Raw genomic sequence first — 19,119 nt, 5'->3', positions numbered from 1 at the left:
AATGTAATGTAAGTTTGTAATTTCACTTTATTAAATTAATTGTATAATATGAATTCATAGATTTTATATCAATGTCCTATTAAATAAATAGCCTAATATGATATGTATAAGTCACCATCTATGATTATGTAGTTAAATTTATATAAATAGCCTAATATGATATGTATACGTCACCATCAATGATTTTGCAGTTAAATTTATAATGCTTGTATGCAAGTGGCACATCAACAACGTCAATATTTAAAAAAAAAAAAAAAAAAGATGTTTGACACACCTGGGTAAAAAGGTTTGCCATCACTGGGCTAGAGGATAGGAGAGCCCATACCTTCTGGTTAAATAAGGTGTCCTTCCAAGAGAAGTAACATTTTGGATGGCAAAATTAAAGAGATCAGTAATGTTGCAGGGAAAGACAGTAAATTTAAAGTGTCAGAAAGGAATATATTTGTAAATAAGGAAGTGATCAAAGCTCACCATGATATAAATTTTGAATTAAAGATTTAGAATGCGTGAAACTTTTTATATAAAATGAAATGTGTCAAGTAAGTGGAATTAAGTAATTAGTTAACTGCTTGGCTAATTTAAAGGAGAGGGGGTCAGCAGCATCTATTATCAGATAGAGATGATAATCAGGTTTATGAATTTTGGGCAATCTGTATATCTGGGGGAGGGGGAATAAAAGGTTTGAGTTTTTTAACTTTTCAGGAGGCAAGATGTGACATTTTTTTTGAAAGCCTTTTTAACATTTTTTTCTGAGACTTGGTGGAATCACAATTCTAGTGGTTTATAAGTAGTATGATCTCTGAGCAGAGCATTCATTTTTTGATTATAATTACTGGAATTGAGGAGAACAGTAATGTGACTGTTGTCAGCTCTAGTAATTATTTGTTGTCTTTGCAGAGTTTACATAGTGGAGCTGGCTATTGGAGAGATTTCTTTTGGGTGGTGACACTTGTGATAAGATGTTATCTAAGTTGAGTCTGATGTTGGCAACATTCAACTCGACATAGCTAACATCTTGTATGATTTCTACTGCAAAGTTGTGACCAAGGCTATAGGGATACTAAGAACCGTTTCTTTTTGATGAAAGGTTAAAGACAACTAATTCTGCAGCTGAGAATAATCAAACTAAAATCATAAGAAGAACTGCGCAGATTCTTATGTTTTGTAATGTGTTTATCCTTTATTGTCTGAAATTCTTTGCTGGTAGATTTGTCAGAAATATCAAAGAGAATACGCTAAAGTCCTGGGTTCAGAATAGAAGAGTTCAGTTTGGAGATAGCTAATGGCTCTCCAAGCTGAAACTGGCTTACCTTCTCTGCTTTCCTAAGGATCCACTCGACTGGATTCTATCATGAGCTCGCTCTTTCTCTAAAAGGTTAAACATTCCCTCTATACAATATACTGACAAAATTTGCATCCACACAATTATTCTACTTAATTTCGTTAATCACTTCACGTAACATTATTGACACAATGCATCTATTTAACATTCTCTAAAGAAACTTTCATTGGAGTTATGCAGTTGCTATCTACAATAATCACTTAAGAGTTCTGCACTAAATGTCCTTGCACACTATCTTACAACAATTCTTCTCTTCAAAAGGAAAACTAAAAGCTGTGCATTACCAATATTCAGGATGTTCAACAGATCCGTTACTTAGTTCTTAATTCAGCTTGCACTGCTTGGTCCTTCTTCCTCTAATGTTACTAGAACATCCCAATCTGGCTTTGACCCACAGTCACTCATGGCAGTCCTTCGATCTGGCTATCTCGAAAGGCTGTTGTTGTTGTGCCCGCTCTTGACTCATTCCGTTGCCATTTGTCGTCGTCTGCATTGTCGACTCAACTGCCGTACTCAGTTATTCCTTTCCGAAAACGTACCAAGCCAGGACTCTGGAATGACTGTTGTCGACATCAAACTACCGAAGGTGGTCCAGACTCCATGAAGAGGTGAGAGAGAGAGAGATCCGACATCCACGAAGAACGAAAAAAAAGCCTTTTTGAAGGGGAGCAGACTCCTTTTATCTTGCATCTTTGGCGCCCTCTTTACTGCTACGTTTTTTCATGCGGGACAGTCCCCCTGTGCCACGTCTCCTTGTGCACACGGGACGATCCTCTCCTCCGCGTCTTCCAAGAAATATGAGAGTGCGCTGTTCTCCATGCAAGTGCCACTGCCTTAGGTCAAGCGTTCACCTGAAAGTTTCGTCAGCGGACTGTGAACTTTTGATTTTATCTTGCAACAAATATTTCATATAGAATACCTCTTAATTGTTACAGTTTACAAGACAGATCATATTACTTAGATTAAATAAATTCCATAATAGGTATCCAATTTATAGCACCTTTTACAATCTTCTTTATTTAAGCACAAGCATTTCTTTGTAGATTTATTATACTTGTTAAATCCTGAATGACAATTTTCTAGAATGAAAACTCTTCATTCAAAATCTAACATGATCAAGCTGGGAGATCTGCTGACAGCAACCTAGACAAACAGAAAAAAAAAAAGATACATCCACTGCTACTATTATAATCAGTCAAGTCTAGCTGACCATGACTTTGGATACCTTGCACAGGATCAGATAGAATCAAACTATTATGCTTCATCACAGCAAGTACAAAATCGAAAGACTTTAGAATCAGCAGCAGATTTTTTTAAAAAAAAATCCCAGCCTAATCTTAATAAATATGGTTATGTTAAACTTTTCAGTATTTGGGAAACTTTAATTCTTAGGTCTTCCCCCAACAACTAAGGCTAGTTAGTTAACAGCACCTATAGAGGATGCCTCTCATAGGACTTTAGGTTTTAATTAAATTTGATTAAACTTTGATTAAACCTGCTGTTTAATTATTTCTCTTTGTGCTGTAGTCATTCCATTAAATTTTAGCCTAACTGTTGTCAGTATATATTTTTATCATGACATTCCAACTATACATGAAGATTTTTTTTTTCCAGGAGAATTTTTTTGTGTCCCATGTATTTATGCATATAGATGTATGATGAATTAAATAAGTAGATTTGTACAATCTGTTAGGCAGTGGGCTCAACTGAGTGTGTATTTTCTGTGTATGCACATGTTATTAAACTTGACTAAACAAACAATAATTAACACATTTTTGTTCTTTAATTTTCCTTATAGCTTTTTGATCATTTATAATTGATTTTCTCTATCATCAATTCAAGTGCTACATTTCAAATTTTATATTTTCTTAGGATTGGTAATTTTTTTCTAAGAACCAGTACTGGACCATGGACCGCAATTTGGAAACTGCTGCTTTACCGAGTTTCCATAAGACTTAATTATTATCCATTGATAACACCACCACCACCATTCTTTCTTAATGAAAATTTTGAGACTAGTTTAAACCACAAAACTGAAATGATTGCTATCCATTGCAGTAATAGCACATTCATATGAGGTGATTCTACTACTGATTTCCTTAATCTCTAAATAAAGAGTGATCAGTAAAGAAAACACAGCTGCAAATTATTGTATTCAGTAAATTCTCGATTAAGCCATTAACCACCTTACTGGCCATTATGGATCAAATACGCATCCTCATATGCTTTGTATCCATCATATATTTCAATATATCATCATATATCCATCATATATTTCAATATATCATCATATATCCATCATATATTTCAATATAATATCAATGGTATTACAATTTTAATATGCACTTCGCATCCATGATAATCTGGACGTCTATAGACGTCTTGGCCGGTAGTGTGGTTAAGCAGTTAAGTGTGCATTTGTCATAAAAGTTAAATGTATTAAGTTTAATTTTGGTGAGAGATTTTTCTCTGTCTTTACAAATGTAATAGAAATAGTCTTGGAGGATACCTGCTGGCTTGGCAGTCATTACAAAAAATAATGCTTATGTTGGCAAAAGTTTGGTTTACTAGTGAAACTAAATTAATTGCCATATATGCTTTCAAGTGAAAAATTGCATTAGTTTATACATACATACGTGTGTGTGTGTGTGTGTGTGTGTTCACGTGCATGCATGCATGCGTGCAATGTAACAAATTGAGGTAATCTTCTTGACAATGAAAAACATCTCTAAACTTAAAATTTCATGACAAACATGTAAGGAAAGAGCTTCAGTAAAAAGTTGCCTTTCAGTGATAAGACATACGTTTTAGTAATTAATTATTATAACTAAATATGTAGCTTAAACACTTAAAAAATCAAACCAATTCTTACTCTCTCTGAAATTGATGCTTTTTTTTTTATTCGCTCCCCACTCCACAACCACAATTTAGACTCTCAAAACAGAAACATTTGGAAGATGTGAAGATTTTTCTGCAGTCCCTGGTTGTGGCCTTCGCTGTAAGGTACTGAAAATAGATCATATGTTAAATATTTCTGAGGATGTTGAAAAATTGGTTAATGCCCGAAACAAAGGTTTTATTCAGTCAGAAAAATCCAAAGAAGATCCTGTTTGTAATGTACTGGTGGACAGAGGAACCATAGGAAATAACCAGCATAATATTGCTTTGAATCTTGCAAATAGTTTGTTACAGAGTTTAGGTGAAACAGGTAAGGTTTAATATAATCACAATTTGCATTAATAATCATAATTTTTAAGAAATTGATAATTAATAAGAAACGTGTAAGGTTCAAATACAAACTTATTTATTAATTACTGACCATTTACGAAAAACAAAACTACAGTAGAGCCTACCAGTTTCGCCAGCAAACTGTCTGGCTTTTTCAAGGCGTTCACGGAGACATAAAAACTAGTAAATGCAAATTGAAAGGAAATTTGATTCTTTCAAAGATACATTCGATGTATCTGACATATACTGAATAGTGAAGTAATTAGTAAGTGAACCAAGCAGATAACAGCAAAAAATCAATCATCTTCTTAAAAACTTCTCTACTTATAAGATCATAGAATGGGGTCCTACAAAATCCTAAAAGGAAAAAAAAAAAAGAGATTTAATTATTAAATATTACATCTTGGCCCAAAGAAATTACCAAAAAATTTAAACCTTATCATGTCAAACTATCCCCGATATATGGGATCCCTAAACTTCACAAACATAATACCCCCCCCCCCCCCCTTCATTGAATAGTAGAAAACGACATAGGTGGTCTCACCTACAAACTAACCAAATATTTATCCAAATCACTTTCCTCTCTTGCAAGCAACTCTCCCTCTCTGTTCAAAATTCACCATCATCAAATTCCTGACATGTACCCTCGAGGGGGGTATACAGGATATGACAGTACTACATGAAAAATTTACATCATTACTAACTTCGTATCTACAATTTTCCTCCAAATCAGTCTGTTACTTGTCAAGACCCCAACATTATCAGATCTTATATTTCTATCGTCTAAGGTCTAAGGTCTATTGTCTATCGTCTTTGTACCGTATCAATCCACCTATATCTTGGTCTTCCTCTGGGTCGTTTTCCTGCCAACCTGACAGAGAACACTTGTTTTGCTAATCTTTCCTTGCCCATTCTGTTCAAGTGACCATACCACCTGAGATTAGCTCTGCTAATGCATTCCTGGATGCTGACAATGTCAAGTTCTTTCCTAATATTCTCGTTTTTAATATGATATTGCCATTGATGCCATCTGTTCACGCCCCTAATCTTTCTCAGGACTCTCATATATGCGGTCTCTAGTCTTTGGTCAAGTGTTTTACTTCTGACCTCTCAGATCCATAAGTTAAAACTGGTTTGAACACTGTCTTGTATACAGCTAATTTAGTGTTCTGACTAATTTCTCTCTTATTCCATATGAATTTATTCATTTGACTTCCTACTATACCAGCTTTGTTGATTCTGTTGTCTATTTCCATATTTAATTTACTATCTTCACTAAAAATCATGCCTAAGTAGGTGAAATGTTTTACTTGTTCCACAGGTTCCCCATTCAAAACACAGTCGACATTTTCAATGATTCTACCTATTTTCATTGTCTTTGTCTTTTTATTGCTGACCTTCATACCATATCTATTACAACAGTTATTCAATTTAGTCTGGGAATCATGTAAACTTGTAGCTGATTTAGTAGTATAACATTGTCCACATAAAGCAAAGAGCTGACATTAACATCTCTAATTCTGATATCATGTTTAATACCACTTTTCTTCATATTGTGATCCATATAGATAATGAATAACAGAGGGGATAATGTACACCCTTGTCTCACACCAGATTTAACATTAAACCATCTTCCTGTACTTCCTTCAATTCTAACTGCTGACTTGCAACTCAAATAAAGACTAAGTATTGCTTGATATAATGCCCCATTGACACCATATAACTGCAGTGTATTGAATAGCTTCTCTCTTGGCACCTTGTCGTATACCTTTTCCAGATCAACAAAGCTTAAATACAGATCTTTGTTATATTCCCATGCTTTCTCAACTAATTGTCGTAAAGTGAAGATCTGACCCTGACAGCCTCTATTTGGCCTGAATCCAGCTTGTTCTTCACCAAGTTTTTCTTCCACAATTCTTCTCAACCTTTTCTCAAGTATACTGGCATAAATTTTGCCTGGAACACTCAGTAGGGAAATACCTCTGTAATTCTCACATTCAGTTTTATTTCCCTTTTTATATATGGGTACTATTAGAGCTCTACTCCAATCATCAGGAATTCGTCCCTCTGTCTCCAGGCCTTCTGAACTATGCAGTGCAGCTACTGTAAGACTTTTATACCACCATACTTCAGCATTTCTGAGTCGAATATCATCTACTCCTGCTGCCTTTCCACATTTCAAGCCTTTGATGGCTTTTTCTACTTCAAGTATGGATATGTATTCCTGACTGCATGCCTGGTCAGTGTTTTTTACCACTGTGTTGTCATCATTGCTTGTTTCATTTAGCAGTTTTTCAAAGTAATTACTCCATACTTCAATGATATCTTTTTCTCCCATTTTCATGTCACCTTTATCATCTCTAACTCCTTTTACAGCACTCTTTCCTCCATCTCTAAGCTTCTTCAACAACCTCCAGAATATCTTACCACCTTTAATAAATTTAGTTTAATTCTTTATCCAAGTGTGTGCAAACAAAGTTTGCGCCTAAAAGTATCTTCAGGACTGGGGTAAAGTGGTACAACACTGGGCAACTCCTTGCAAAGGTGGAGCAAGCTACCAACACTCCTATCTCAGTATCTCCCATAATGCACATCACATCTCTTTGCGGATATGTATAATGTTATGCATTAAGGGAAGGGCCACTACCCAGACTAGTTTCGACCATCTTACCACCTTCTTGATATTTATTTTCCATGTTCTTGCCAAAGTCCTCCCATGACTTTTGTTTAGCTAGTTTTACACAGTGTTTAGCTTTCTTACATTTGTCTCTGTATTCTCTAAGAGCACAAGCTGACTTATTTGCCAGGAACTTTTGATATGCTTTCTTCTTTTCCTTCACTGCCTTTTTAACTTCCTGTGTCCACTATGGAGTTCCGATTTTTCTATCCTTGCAGACAACCTCACCACACGACTTCACGACTAGGCTACTTGTATAGAGAGACTAATGACTTCACATCAGTTGCCTTAGTATTTCATAATGCAATGCATGTATCCTTACAGACATGTATAATGCTATGCATTATAGGTAGGGCTACTACCCAGACTACTTTTGCTCTTTATTGGAGGTCTCATCATGGGAGCCAGACTCAGAAGTGAAGTCATTAGTCTCTATATACAAGTAGCTCAGTTGTGAAGATGCTTAATGTGCAAACTTTGTTTGCTTACGCTTGGATAAAGGATTTATAGTATTTAATTTATAGTATAACTAAGTGTAAAACACTTTCAACATATATCTCTAATCCGGAGTATTTTAATAAAAAGGTATGATACCTTTTGACTACTTATATATGGAAATATGACTTCTGTATTCAATCTTTCACTTCTGGGTCTGGCTTCCACTGATGAGACCTCAATAAAGGTCGAAACTGGTCTGGGTAGTGGCCTTTCCCATAATGCGTAGCATTATACATGTCTCTAAGGATGTGTGCATTGCTGATATGAAGTCATTAGTCTCTATATATAAGTAGCCCAGTCATGAGGATTCTTCACACAGAAACTTTGTTTTGCTTACACTTGGATAAAGGATTAAATTCCTCTTTATAAGGCTGTGACACTGTCACATCTGGATTACTATACTCCATCCATTCTGGTTACCTGGGTTCTTGGGGATGAGAAAGTGGTGAAGTGAATCCCTTAGTAAGCAAACAAGATGATGAATGGAATGCTCCCTGTGATGATAAATTGATGGTTTGTGGGTTGTAGAATTTGGTTGATAAATGGAGGAGAGGATATAATAGAAACAGTTAAGTCACTAAAAGGATTTTATAGGATTGATGCAGAGGAAATATTTCAACAGTTACTTACAGCAACTAGCAGCAACAGTTGCTACAGTTAGGAAGACAGAACAAGTTGTCATTCCACTAAGTAAGAATGTGGCTAACAAGGGTGTGAGGAGTAGATTTTGCACTTTGAGAGTGGTGAATGAATGGAAGTTGCAGTCAGAATCTGTTGAGTGTTCTTTGGCCAGTAAGTTCAAGGACTAGTATGAAGTACGAAACAGATGTCTCTTGGACACCATGGAGGTTCCTATGGAATAATAATAATACATTTACACTCACAATCAAACAACGTTCATCTGTTTTCATGAAAATTGGGTTTTTAGCCATTCTTTATTTAAAAATACCTTAAACTATTACCAAGTGTTTGTTCTGTAGAATTTTATATAATATAGAAATGTTCTAATCAAGTAGCTATCAATTGTATATTTTGTTATTTTTTTTTCTCTAAATGTAGGTCAGACAGAAAGTCATGTTTATCAAGTATTGGTTGGTAACCGTGAATGGATGAATAGGAATGGCTTAGATGTAAATGAAGACATTGATGCATTAATGAAAGACCATGAAGAAAAAGGTCAAACTGCTGTATTATGTTCTGTAGATGGTATGTAATTAAAATTTTATTCATTTGGTTTGAAATGTATGCACAATGATGATATTTTGAATATTTGTTAAAACATGCCCGTGCGTGCACGCGCGCACACACACACATACACACATCTAAAAAACTTAATCTTACTCAAATATCTATGAACTTAAACAGCATACTTAACTGGTCTTACTCTAGTTATGTGACACATTATGGATTTGAGTGGAAAGATTGAAAATGGAATTCTTCTATCAAGGATTGGAAGTTTTTCCTTAATCTTTTTTCCAGTACACAGTTTATCAGTTTTAGGCAGAGGAGGCCAAAAGAATTTTCTTAAGTTAAAACTCAAGTTTTCATTCCTGAAAAATGTGACAAAAAATGTTTTTTGAACACAGTTTAAAATAGTAATAGTAACAACAAGACATATCACATCTTATTACTTTTTCATCCCGTTATGCAACAGATGCTCTCTCTATACTGCACCTGTAAAGACAGAGAATAGTTTGTAATAGTCTTTAAAGTTTGCTATAATAAATTAAAACAGACTCTTCCACTCCATTTCCCCAGAAATAAATATCCAAGAAGTACTGACATTCAGCTGGCTATCATCACTCCCCTCCCTCTTCCCCTTTACCAGCTGCACATTAGTTGGGCCTTAATTTATCTCCTCCCCTCATGCAATGAGGAGGTTCAAGCGGCTGTCAATTGTGAAGTATTTTACATCGTAATTAGGTAAGGACTAAATTATTTTCTTTTGTCCTCTTATAATTTCATATTGTATTACTTTAATAAAGAATTTCATATTTTAACTCAAGGACATTACTGATCTTCATTTAGACTTCTATACTGACAAAAGCATAAATTGAGTTCATATTGACATGAATGAAAAAAATCTCCAAATTTTATTGACTATAGCAAAAAGAATGGGGAGATGGAGGATTTTTTATATATCTTTATATATCGATTCACAAACGAAAGGCCACAAGATCTGACTCATTTCCATAATCCGCAGTGTTGTCCTCACAATTTTAGCAAAACGTCCATGAAATTTCAAGTCTCTATTCACCACGACCTCCCCCTAGATCTTTCATCTCCTCCACCTCCTCTAAGACATCCTCACCAATCTTATGCTCTACATCCAATCTTCACTTCCCAAATTTTAAAACCTTACACTTTGCTGCATTAAACTGACATCCCTACACACTCACCCATTCAAATGATCTATTTAGGCCCTCTTGCAAAGCTCAAACATCTGCTCTACTTCTCATAACTTTCCCCCAACTTTGCATCGAGAAACAACTGTATGCCATTTAAGCCCTTTCCGATGTCATTTACATACAAATTAAACAACAGTGGCCTAAAACATACCCTTGGGGCACACCATTAGTGACTTTTTCTTCTGCAATATCACTCCCTCATACACAACTATGCTCATACCTCTCAGAGACAATCTCCAATCCAGCACACTAATCTCTTATCCAACCATATCTGTTTCAATTTAACTACTAGTTTATCATGTGGCAATCTAAATATACTACTGTATGCATCCCCTTTATCCAATGTATTTGTCATCATCATCATTATCAAATTCCTGCCATGTACCCTCAAGGGGTGTACAGGATATGATAGTACTACATGAAAAATTTACATCATTACTAACTTCCTATATACAATTTTCCTCCAGATCAGTCTGTTACTTGTCAAGACTCCAATATTATCAGATCTTATATTTCTGTCGTCTAAGGCACTTTGTACCGCATCAATCCACCTATATCTTGGTTTTCCTCTGGGTCGTTTTGCTGCCAACCTGGCAGAGAACACTTGTTTTGCCAATCTTTCCTCGCCCATTCTGTTTGAATGACCATACCACCTGAGATTAGCTCTGCTAACCTGCTAACGCATTCCTGAATGCTGACAATGTCAAGTTCTTTCTTAATAGCCTCGTTTTTAATATGATATTGCCATTGATGCCATCTGTTCACGCCTCTAATCTTTCTCAGGACTCTCATATATGCGGTCTCTAGTCTTTGGTCAAGTGTTTTACTTCTGACCTCTCAGATCCATAAGTTAAAACTGGTTTGAACACTGTCTTGTATACAGCTAATTTAGTGTTCCGACTAATTTCTCTCTTATTCCATATTAATTTATTCAATTGACTTCCTACTATACCAGCTTTATTGATTCTGTTGTCTATTTCCATATTTAATTTAATTTACCATCTTCACTAAAAATCGTGCCTAAGTAGGTGAAATGTTTTACTTGTTCCACAGGTGCTCCATTCACAATGCAGTTGACATTTTCAACGATTCTGCCTATTTTCATTGTCTTTGTCTTTTTATTGCTGACCTTCATACCATATCTATTACAACAGTTATTAAATTTAGTCAAGGAATCTTGCAGACTCGTAGCGAATTTATTGATAAGTATAACATCGTCTGCATAAAGCAAAGAGCTGACTTTAACATCTCCAATTTTGATATCACGTTTAATACCACTTTCCTTCATAATGTGATCCATATAGATAATGAATAACAGAGTGGATAATGTACATCCTTGTCTCACACCAGATTTAACATTAAACCATCTTCCTGTACTTCCATCAATTCTAATTGCTGACTTACAACTCAAATAAAGACTAAGTATTGCTTGATATAATGCCCCATTGACACCTTGTTATAATAAGTAAGCAGATTGTTAAAATAATCATCTTCCTTTAGCAAACCCATGCTGTCCATTAAAGAGAATTCTGTTTCTGTCAGCACATTTCTGAATTGTCCTCACTAGCTTCTCCTTGACCTCCTTTTCCTTCTTCTAGCAACACCTTAACCACAACTCCAGAGAAGCTGATTAATCTATAATTCAAAGCCTTAGTCTTGTTACTCCCTTTATGAAGCAGAATAATATTGTCATCTTTCTACTCCTTTAGAACTTCAGCTAATCTAAGACTCAATATAAGTTAAAGTTGTTAATTCTCTGGAACATTCCCTCAAGATATGCATTGATATATCATACGTCCCATGGTCTTGTTGACTTGAAAAATTGACTCAATTCCTCATGTATCTCCTGCTGACTCACCATCATTGCTTCCTCCCCAATTCCTACTGTTCTCAAGTTCTGTATTATGTTTAAATCACAAGGATGGAATACTTTGATGAACTGCTCATTAAATACATCACAATTATCACTGACGACCATCATCCTTCCATAATCATTCTTCCTTCTTTTAGCCACATATCTAAAAACTCCCTAGGATTTCTTTTAGCCTTATTTGCTAACTGCTGTTCATATTGTACTTTGCTACCATTACCAAGTGATTCATTCACCTTCCCTGTTTGTTCTTTGTACTCCTCATGTAACTGATTATCACCACTCATCCTGTGCCATTCCCACAATGCTGTTTTCTTCCATATTGCATGCTTTAACTCATCAGTCATCCAATTTTATGCCAACCTTATTTAATCTCCTGACCTTTGAAATACACTAAGCAGCATCGATTTCCTTCCTATCCAATTCCTCATTCCATGCTATCACTGCAAGCTGCCTCAGAGTTTGTCATAATCACCCACATATAACCCTCTCTCAAAAAAAGTCCTGATATGGCTGGCCACTACCGAAGTGATCACCTCATGGTCACTTTCACCAACTGGAGGAAGATGTGACACTTCATTTACAGTAATATCTTCTGATGAGAAAATCAAATCCAAAACCCTTGATCCTCACTTACCCTCTGTTGTGTACTATCTTGTGCAACAGAGGGTACATGAAGGTACTCAAATTCATTTTCTTTTGTTTCAGACACTCTCTCTCTCTCTCTCTCTCTCTTCATTCCAGTCTATATTACCATAATTGAAATTACCCATAATGATCACCCGTTTCTTATTAGCTAGACTAATTTACCAAAACATTTCCTTCCACATTACCTGGTCTGTAGCAACACCCTACTAAATATTTCATCCTAATCCATCTCCACTTCACACCATACTGCTTCAAAACCACTGTCACTATATGCTCCCTGCATCTCCACCCATACAACTCCTCTGCAATCATCAATAACACTCTTCCTCCTCCCTTTTTGCTCTGTCTTTCTTCACAAAAGACTACATATCCTTCCATCTATATTCCTGTCAGAATGTCATCATCATTCAACCATGTCTCACTTATATGAACAGTTTTGGATGAATGAAGTCTATCAATGCTATAATTCCATTCTCCTTGTTTTGAATACTTCTAGCATTTGTGAACATACACACTAGCTCATTTCTGTTTTTATAACAAGTCCCGCTGACCCAACTTCTCATATATGACTCCTGCACACTCCTGTCCATAATCACTGATACAGCTCATACTGCTTATGAGTAAATATAAATTATGTGAATGTGTGTATTTGTTTAGAGTTCTTTTGTGTGATTGCTCTAGAATGAAGATCAATTATTTTTTTACTCACCCCCCCCCCTCCTCCTCCCCAGGAATTCTTATGTGCATGATGGCAGTGGCAGATACTGTAAAGCCTGAAGCCCACATTACTGTTTACACGCTAAAGAAGATGGGTATGGATGTTATACTGCTGACCGGTGATAATAAAAAAACTGCAGCTGCAATTGCACGACAGGTAAGAGATTTTTACATAATAATGAGAAGCCTGTATTGGCTAACTCTGATTTCACCGAAAAAATCTGATTTAAGCAGTAGCTATTAAAAGAATATTAAAATTTCCCCTTTTTGTGTCAGGACTGCAAAGTTAAATAACTGTATTTTGTTACTAAGTTACACTGGTTAAAGCACTTTATTTGATTTCTGTCCTGAACAACTGAACATATTACATACTTGATAACAAATCAACAGATCTAAAAAAAAAAAAAAAAAAAAGTGTGAAAAAGATATTTCTATTTATGAGTTTTGATGACCAGTCAAAAGTAAGTGTGGCAAATTGTGAATAATAAGGGTGTTTCATTAGTGGATTATTAGCTGTAGTTAACAGCACAGTGACATTAGAAGAATGAGCATTTAAGGTTTCACCAAGGCAGCTGAAACTCTTAGTGAAAATAATAAAAATACATATTTTCCAGCCAAGCAAGCAAACTATGTGCACTGAACAAAGTGTTTGGGAGTAGTATTTGCATCATAGCTTAATGGGCATAGACAACGATCCTCAACACAAGATTTGTTATGATCCTATTTAATGCATATTCTTCAAGGAGAATATATTTGATAAGAGCCTAAAAAGAGCTAAATATACTGAAATCATCTTCTTCTTCTTCCTTTCCAGGCTTATAGGCCAAGTGGCCTGTTCTGGACTCAATTCCATCTTTTTAAGGATCTTTCTCTGCATCGGGTACCTTTTTGGTGGTAATTTAGAATTTGTTTAGGTATTCTGTTTCTATTCATTCTGAGTATGTGTTCTTTCCATTTTTCTCTATAGCAAATAACTGTTTCATTTAGGGAGTTTGTAATTCCAAGTTTATTTCTGATTTCGTTACTTGTAATTTTGTCTATTATTGTGACTCCTTCAGTTCTGCGCAGAAATTTCATTTCAGCTGATTCAATCTTCTTTCATCTGCTTTTTTTTATTGTCCATAGCTCACTGCCATAAAGTAAGGTAGGTTTAGCTACTGTATAATAGATTCTTATTTGTGTGTGTTTTGTACATAATTGGTAAAAATTTTATTTATAATGCCTGTTACTTTTAAAAAGTTTGATAGTTTTGGTTCTATATCTGCTTCATTTTCATATGACATTGTGCATCCTAAATATTTGAATGTATTTACTTGCTCTATTATTTTGTTGTTTATTACTATTTTGCTTCTTATTGGGTTAGCACCTTTTGAAGGCTATGGCTTATATTTTATCAGTTGATATTTCTATACCATATGTTTTTATCAGGTTATTTAGACTGTATAATGATTTTTGTAGTTCATCTTCATTGCTTTCAAGGATTATTTGGTCATTAGCAAAGAGTAGAGTAGCTAATCTGTTGTTATGGTTGATCTCGAATCCTCCTTCATTAGTTATCTTACTGAAATCATAAAATCTTAAAAATGATCAGAGAGCATAGGAGAGTAGAACCTTTAGCACTGGAGTTGCCTAAGTATTGGACTATTTGAAAGACAGATTAATTTTAATAATTATTAATTATTAAAATTAAAGTAATTTAATAGTTATTAAATGAAGTAAACAGTGAATAAGACTAAGAACAACTGTTATAGATTAATTTGAGAAAGAACAAGTTGGGTTTAGAACAAATAGGTATTCAGGACCAGGTTTTTATCATTTCCTGGGTATAGGGTTACCATCAAATGTCTATCTTGATGAGGAGGAACTGCTCAATGACAGACGACTGAAGCTCAAAGAAATCTCAGCAAGGTTGGGACTTTCTATAACAACTGCCTTTTGCATCATTCATGAGCAGCTTCACATGACGAAGGTCAGTGCAAGGTGGATGCTTCGACTTCTCTCTTCAATTCAGAAGGAGCATCATGTGACCTGTTCCCACGAGTTTTTAGAGCTTTGCCAAGGGAATCAGAAGTGCTGGAATCCGTTGTCACCAGAGATGAAACCATGGTCCTTTATTATGATCCTCTTTCCAAAGGGAATCCATGGAGTGGTGCAAACCAGGTGAAACACTGCTGAGAAAAGCCAAGGTCACTCAATCCACCAAGAAAATCATGGCAACAATCTTTGGGATTGCTAGTGAATTTTCTTGATTGACTTCAAGGAAAGGAATGCCACCGTGAATGCAGAATATCATGCTTCACTCCTGCACAAACTGCACAGTGGTATGAAGGAGAAGAGATGAGGAATGCTGAGTCATGGCATTTGCCTGCTTCACGACAATGCTCCAGTCCATATGGCTATTGTTGTGAAGGCTGCAGGAGATTGACCACCCACCCTACAGCCCAGATCTAGCACCCAGTGACTACTACTACCTCTTCTCAAAACTGAAGAAAGACATTAGAGGAAGAAAAATTGCAGATGACAATGAGGTGAAAGATGCAGTTTTAGGCCATTTGGTAGACAAAAGTACAGACTATTTTTTCAAGGGCATAGAAATGTTAATTCAAAGAAGTGAAACGTGCTGAAGTAAAAGGAAATTATGTTGAAAAGTGACACAGTTGTTTTCTTTCTGTCACCTCTAAAAGTTAATCAGGCCAGAAACTTATGGAACCACTCTCATACATATACTTATATGTTCCCCATGATTTCATAACTATCTTAAAATCTGATCTGTATACCATATTTGGCCCGAACCAGCAGCTTGTTCTTATTCAAGTGATTCTGAGCATTTTTTCAAAGAAATTTCTAAAACTTCCTGACTATAATTTTAGGATTATCCAGTATAACTGTTGTAAAACTTTTATACCTCCATGATTGAGCACTTCTGGTTGAATATCATGATTTCAATTCCCTTAAATATTTTCTACAACTGTTCTATCAATGTTTATCTGGATATATATTCATTATATATCCATCAGCGCATTACATTATTATTGTTTCATCCAGGAAAGGGAAGTGGTTACAAATTTCCTCCTCTTGGTGAATTTAATTTTATGGCATTAGATTAAAGATACCAAGAAAAATTATATACAATGGTATCTCACTAATCCAAACCTCTTTAGTCTGAACCCTCCAGTAATCCAAACTGTGGTTTGAAAGGAAAAAAAAAGTTATTTATTGCATATTATTATCTTGTGTACTATTATTTTTATTTAATAATTATTATTTTAACTATTATTATTATTACAATACAGTATTTTTTTTCATACTGTCGATTGTACGGCTATACTGTAGGCCTATTTTGATTTATTGTGTGTTCACGTTTGCTTCTTTGTACTGTACAGCAGCGTTTCTCAACGGGGGTTCCGCGAGAAATAATAATGAATAGCAGTGGCAAATAAATGAACTTAAACAGTGGAAGAAAATAATAAACGTTTTCTGAAAGGAATAAATTCGAGTTTGCGTTAGTTGTGTTAACTCCCACTAGGATGCGAGGCAACTGTCCATGATCCACTTATCATATGGCAACTGGAGCTAGTTCTAGCGCTAGCTAGTGTCGCGTATGAGTCAGTGCAAGCAAGAAATGCGAGAAGCGCAGTTGGTCTCTTATCAGTCCTGTGTTTTCTAGATTGTAGGTATGTATTCACTCATTAATATGAAAAGTTTGTATGTTTTCTCAGCTAAACTCCACTTTACAGTGATCATAATTTTTGGGAAGGTTGCTCCCTTATTTCAGGTTGCAGTCGATTTTTGTTATTTCATCAATTTATTAGTTATATCGTTACAAATTGTGTGTTTAGGTGTTATGTATTTATGAAAGTTAGACTCAGATAAATAATAATTATGTATAAATAATATTATTAATTACATTATTTGGTACTTATGCATTGGGAATAATAAAATTATACTTTTTCTATTATACAGGTAACCCTCGTATAACGCGGTACTTATACAACGCGGTTTCGATATAACGCAGTCTACAATTTCTAGTAACCCTTTATTTTATTTTATTTTATTTATTTTTTTTTTTTCATATTTTTTGCCGCAGGACTTAAAAATCTAATTTTATCTTCGTTAAATTTGTGTCTGCCTGTATCGCGCAAGTAGTTATAAGTATCGAATTTAGATTTCTTGTATTATCACTGACTAAGGTACTGTATACAGAGGGCTTTTGCAGTCTGTGCAATTAGAGACAGAATAAAAACGGCGCTAACTAATAAATCACATCTCCCCTCTCACAGAAACTATGCTGTATAGATGTAAGCAAAACCATATGTTGCACCAAAACACAATATCTAACTAAAAACTATTGTCCAATTTTTCAATTATGAAATAAGTGTTTTTTTATTGCATTTGAAATTCTCGATGTCATTATGACAGATCACAAAGGCTAACTTAAAATAAAAGACTACCAAGAATTGAAACATGCCATATAATGAATGTGAGAGTTCGCCTGCCACCTCAAACGCAAACAAGAAGCCATAAAATTGAAACGTTTGTGTGAGTTGAGCAAGTCAGTAATGAGAAGTTCCATCGGAACGATAAATGACACCCTGTTGTGAATGTTAAAACTAATGGTGAATGTTGTTATGACAGTTTCAGATGTTGTGGAATTCGATTGAAGAGAATTAGCATTTCAACTCAACACTCGTCAGTTGCTTTTGTCTTTGGGTCGCGCGATCTTTTGTTAATACCGCACCAATCATATGCACGTCTTTATAGCTGCTGTCTTGTGTAAAACAAAATTCAGCTTGTACGTATTGTAACAATTAAAAAAAAACTTGAATAATTTATAAGCGTATAAAAGGATATCACCTGTAAATCGTTGATGTGCCAGCAAAATTCTCAGACGTGCCACCTCTGGCATGAGTGCCATAGGTTCGCCATCTAGGGTTTACTGTATAAAATGATTATTGTTGAAAATTGTCTTCATTTTCTGCCAGGAAAGCGCATTTAAAATCATAAGTGTGTTATTCTCAAGCAGAGCAATTTATTTTCTGGTGAGTTACATATGTAATGCTTTTTTTTTAATGTAAAAGTTTATTTTTATTGTAATGGCCACTAAAACTGCAACAAAAGGGAAAAAACTAACATTGAAGAGGAAATTCTCTCTCTAAGAAAAAATTAAAATCTTGGATCGGTTGAAAATTGGAGAAAAACCAGGAGGTGTTGCAAGGACTCTGAATTTAAATGAATCAACAATCAAACAAAATTAACTTAAAATCGGAGAAAGTGTTATTGCTGGGTCAATGGTAAGTGCAAAGCGCATTGCTTGTGTTCGCGATATTCTAATAGAAAAAATGGAGAAATCTCTAATGATTTGGATAGAAGATGGCACTCAAAAGAAAATTCCTTTGAATGGACACCTTATTAAGCAAAAAGCTCTCAAAGTTTATAAACATTTAAAAGAACTTGATCAAGATTCTTGAGAAGAAATCTCTCAGCATGGATTTTCTGCCAGTAAGAGTTGGTTCGAAAACTTTAAAAAGTGGTTATCTTTGTATAATCTTAAAATCCAGGGAGAATCAGCAGATGTCGAACCTGCCCGGAAATACCCAGCAGAACTTTTAAAAATCATTAAAGAAAGTGGTTACAGTGCAGACCAGGTGTTCAATGTGGATGAATCTGGGTTATATTGGAAAAAAATGCCAAAACGCACCTATATATCAAAAAATGAAAGATCAGCTCCTGG

The 19,119-nt window shown here is 35.1% G+C and overlaps 1 protein-coding gene across 3 annotated transcripts in view; it reads left to right on the top strand.

Annotated features, from left to right (window-relative positions):
• The window catches only part of ATP7 (copper-transporting ATPase 1), a 185,973-nt gene that overhangs the window by 134,635 nt on the left and 32,219 nt on the right, over positions 1–19,119 (top strand). For all 3 annotated transcript variants that reach the window (XM_090403124.1, XM_090403125.1, XM_090403126.1), the window contains 3 exons: positions 4,274–4,550; positions 8,805–8,951; positions 13,403–13,545. In XM_090403124.1, the coding sequence (XP_090259250.1) occupies positions 4,274–4,550; positions 8,805–8,951; positions 13,403–13,545 (567 nt within the window). The remainder of the gene's footprint in view (positions 1–4,273; positions 4,551–8,804; positions 8,952–13,402; positions 13,546–19,119) is intronic.

This window comes from Typopeltis vanoorti, chromosome 13 (assembly GCF_054136105.1).
Source record: "Typopeltis vanoorti isolate ZY-2024b chromosome 13, IOZ_Tvanoo_1.0, whole genome shotgun sequence".
In the NCBI taxonomy this organism is placed as follows: Eukaryota; Metazoa; Arthropoda; class Arachnida; order Uropygi; family Thelyphonidae; genus Typopeltis; species Typopeltis vanoorti.
This window is presented reverse-complemented; position numbering and strand designations above follow the sequence as displayed.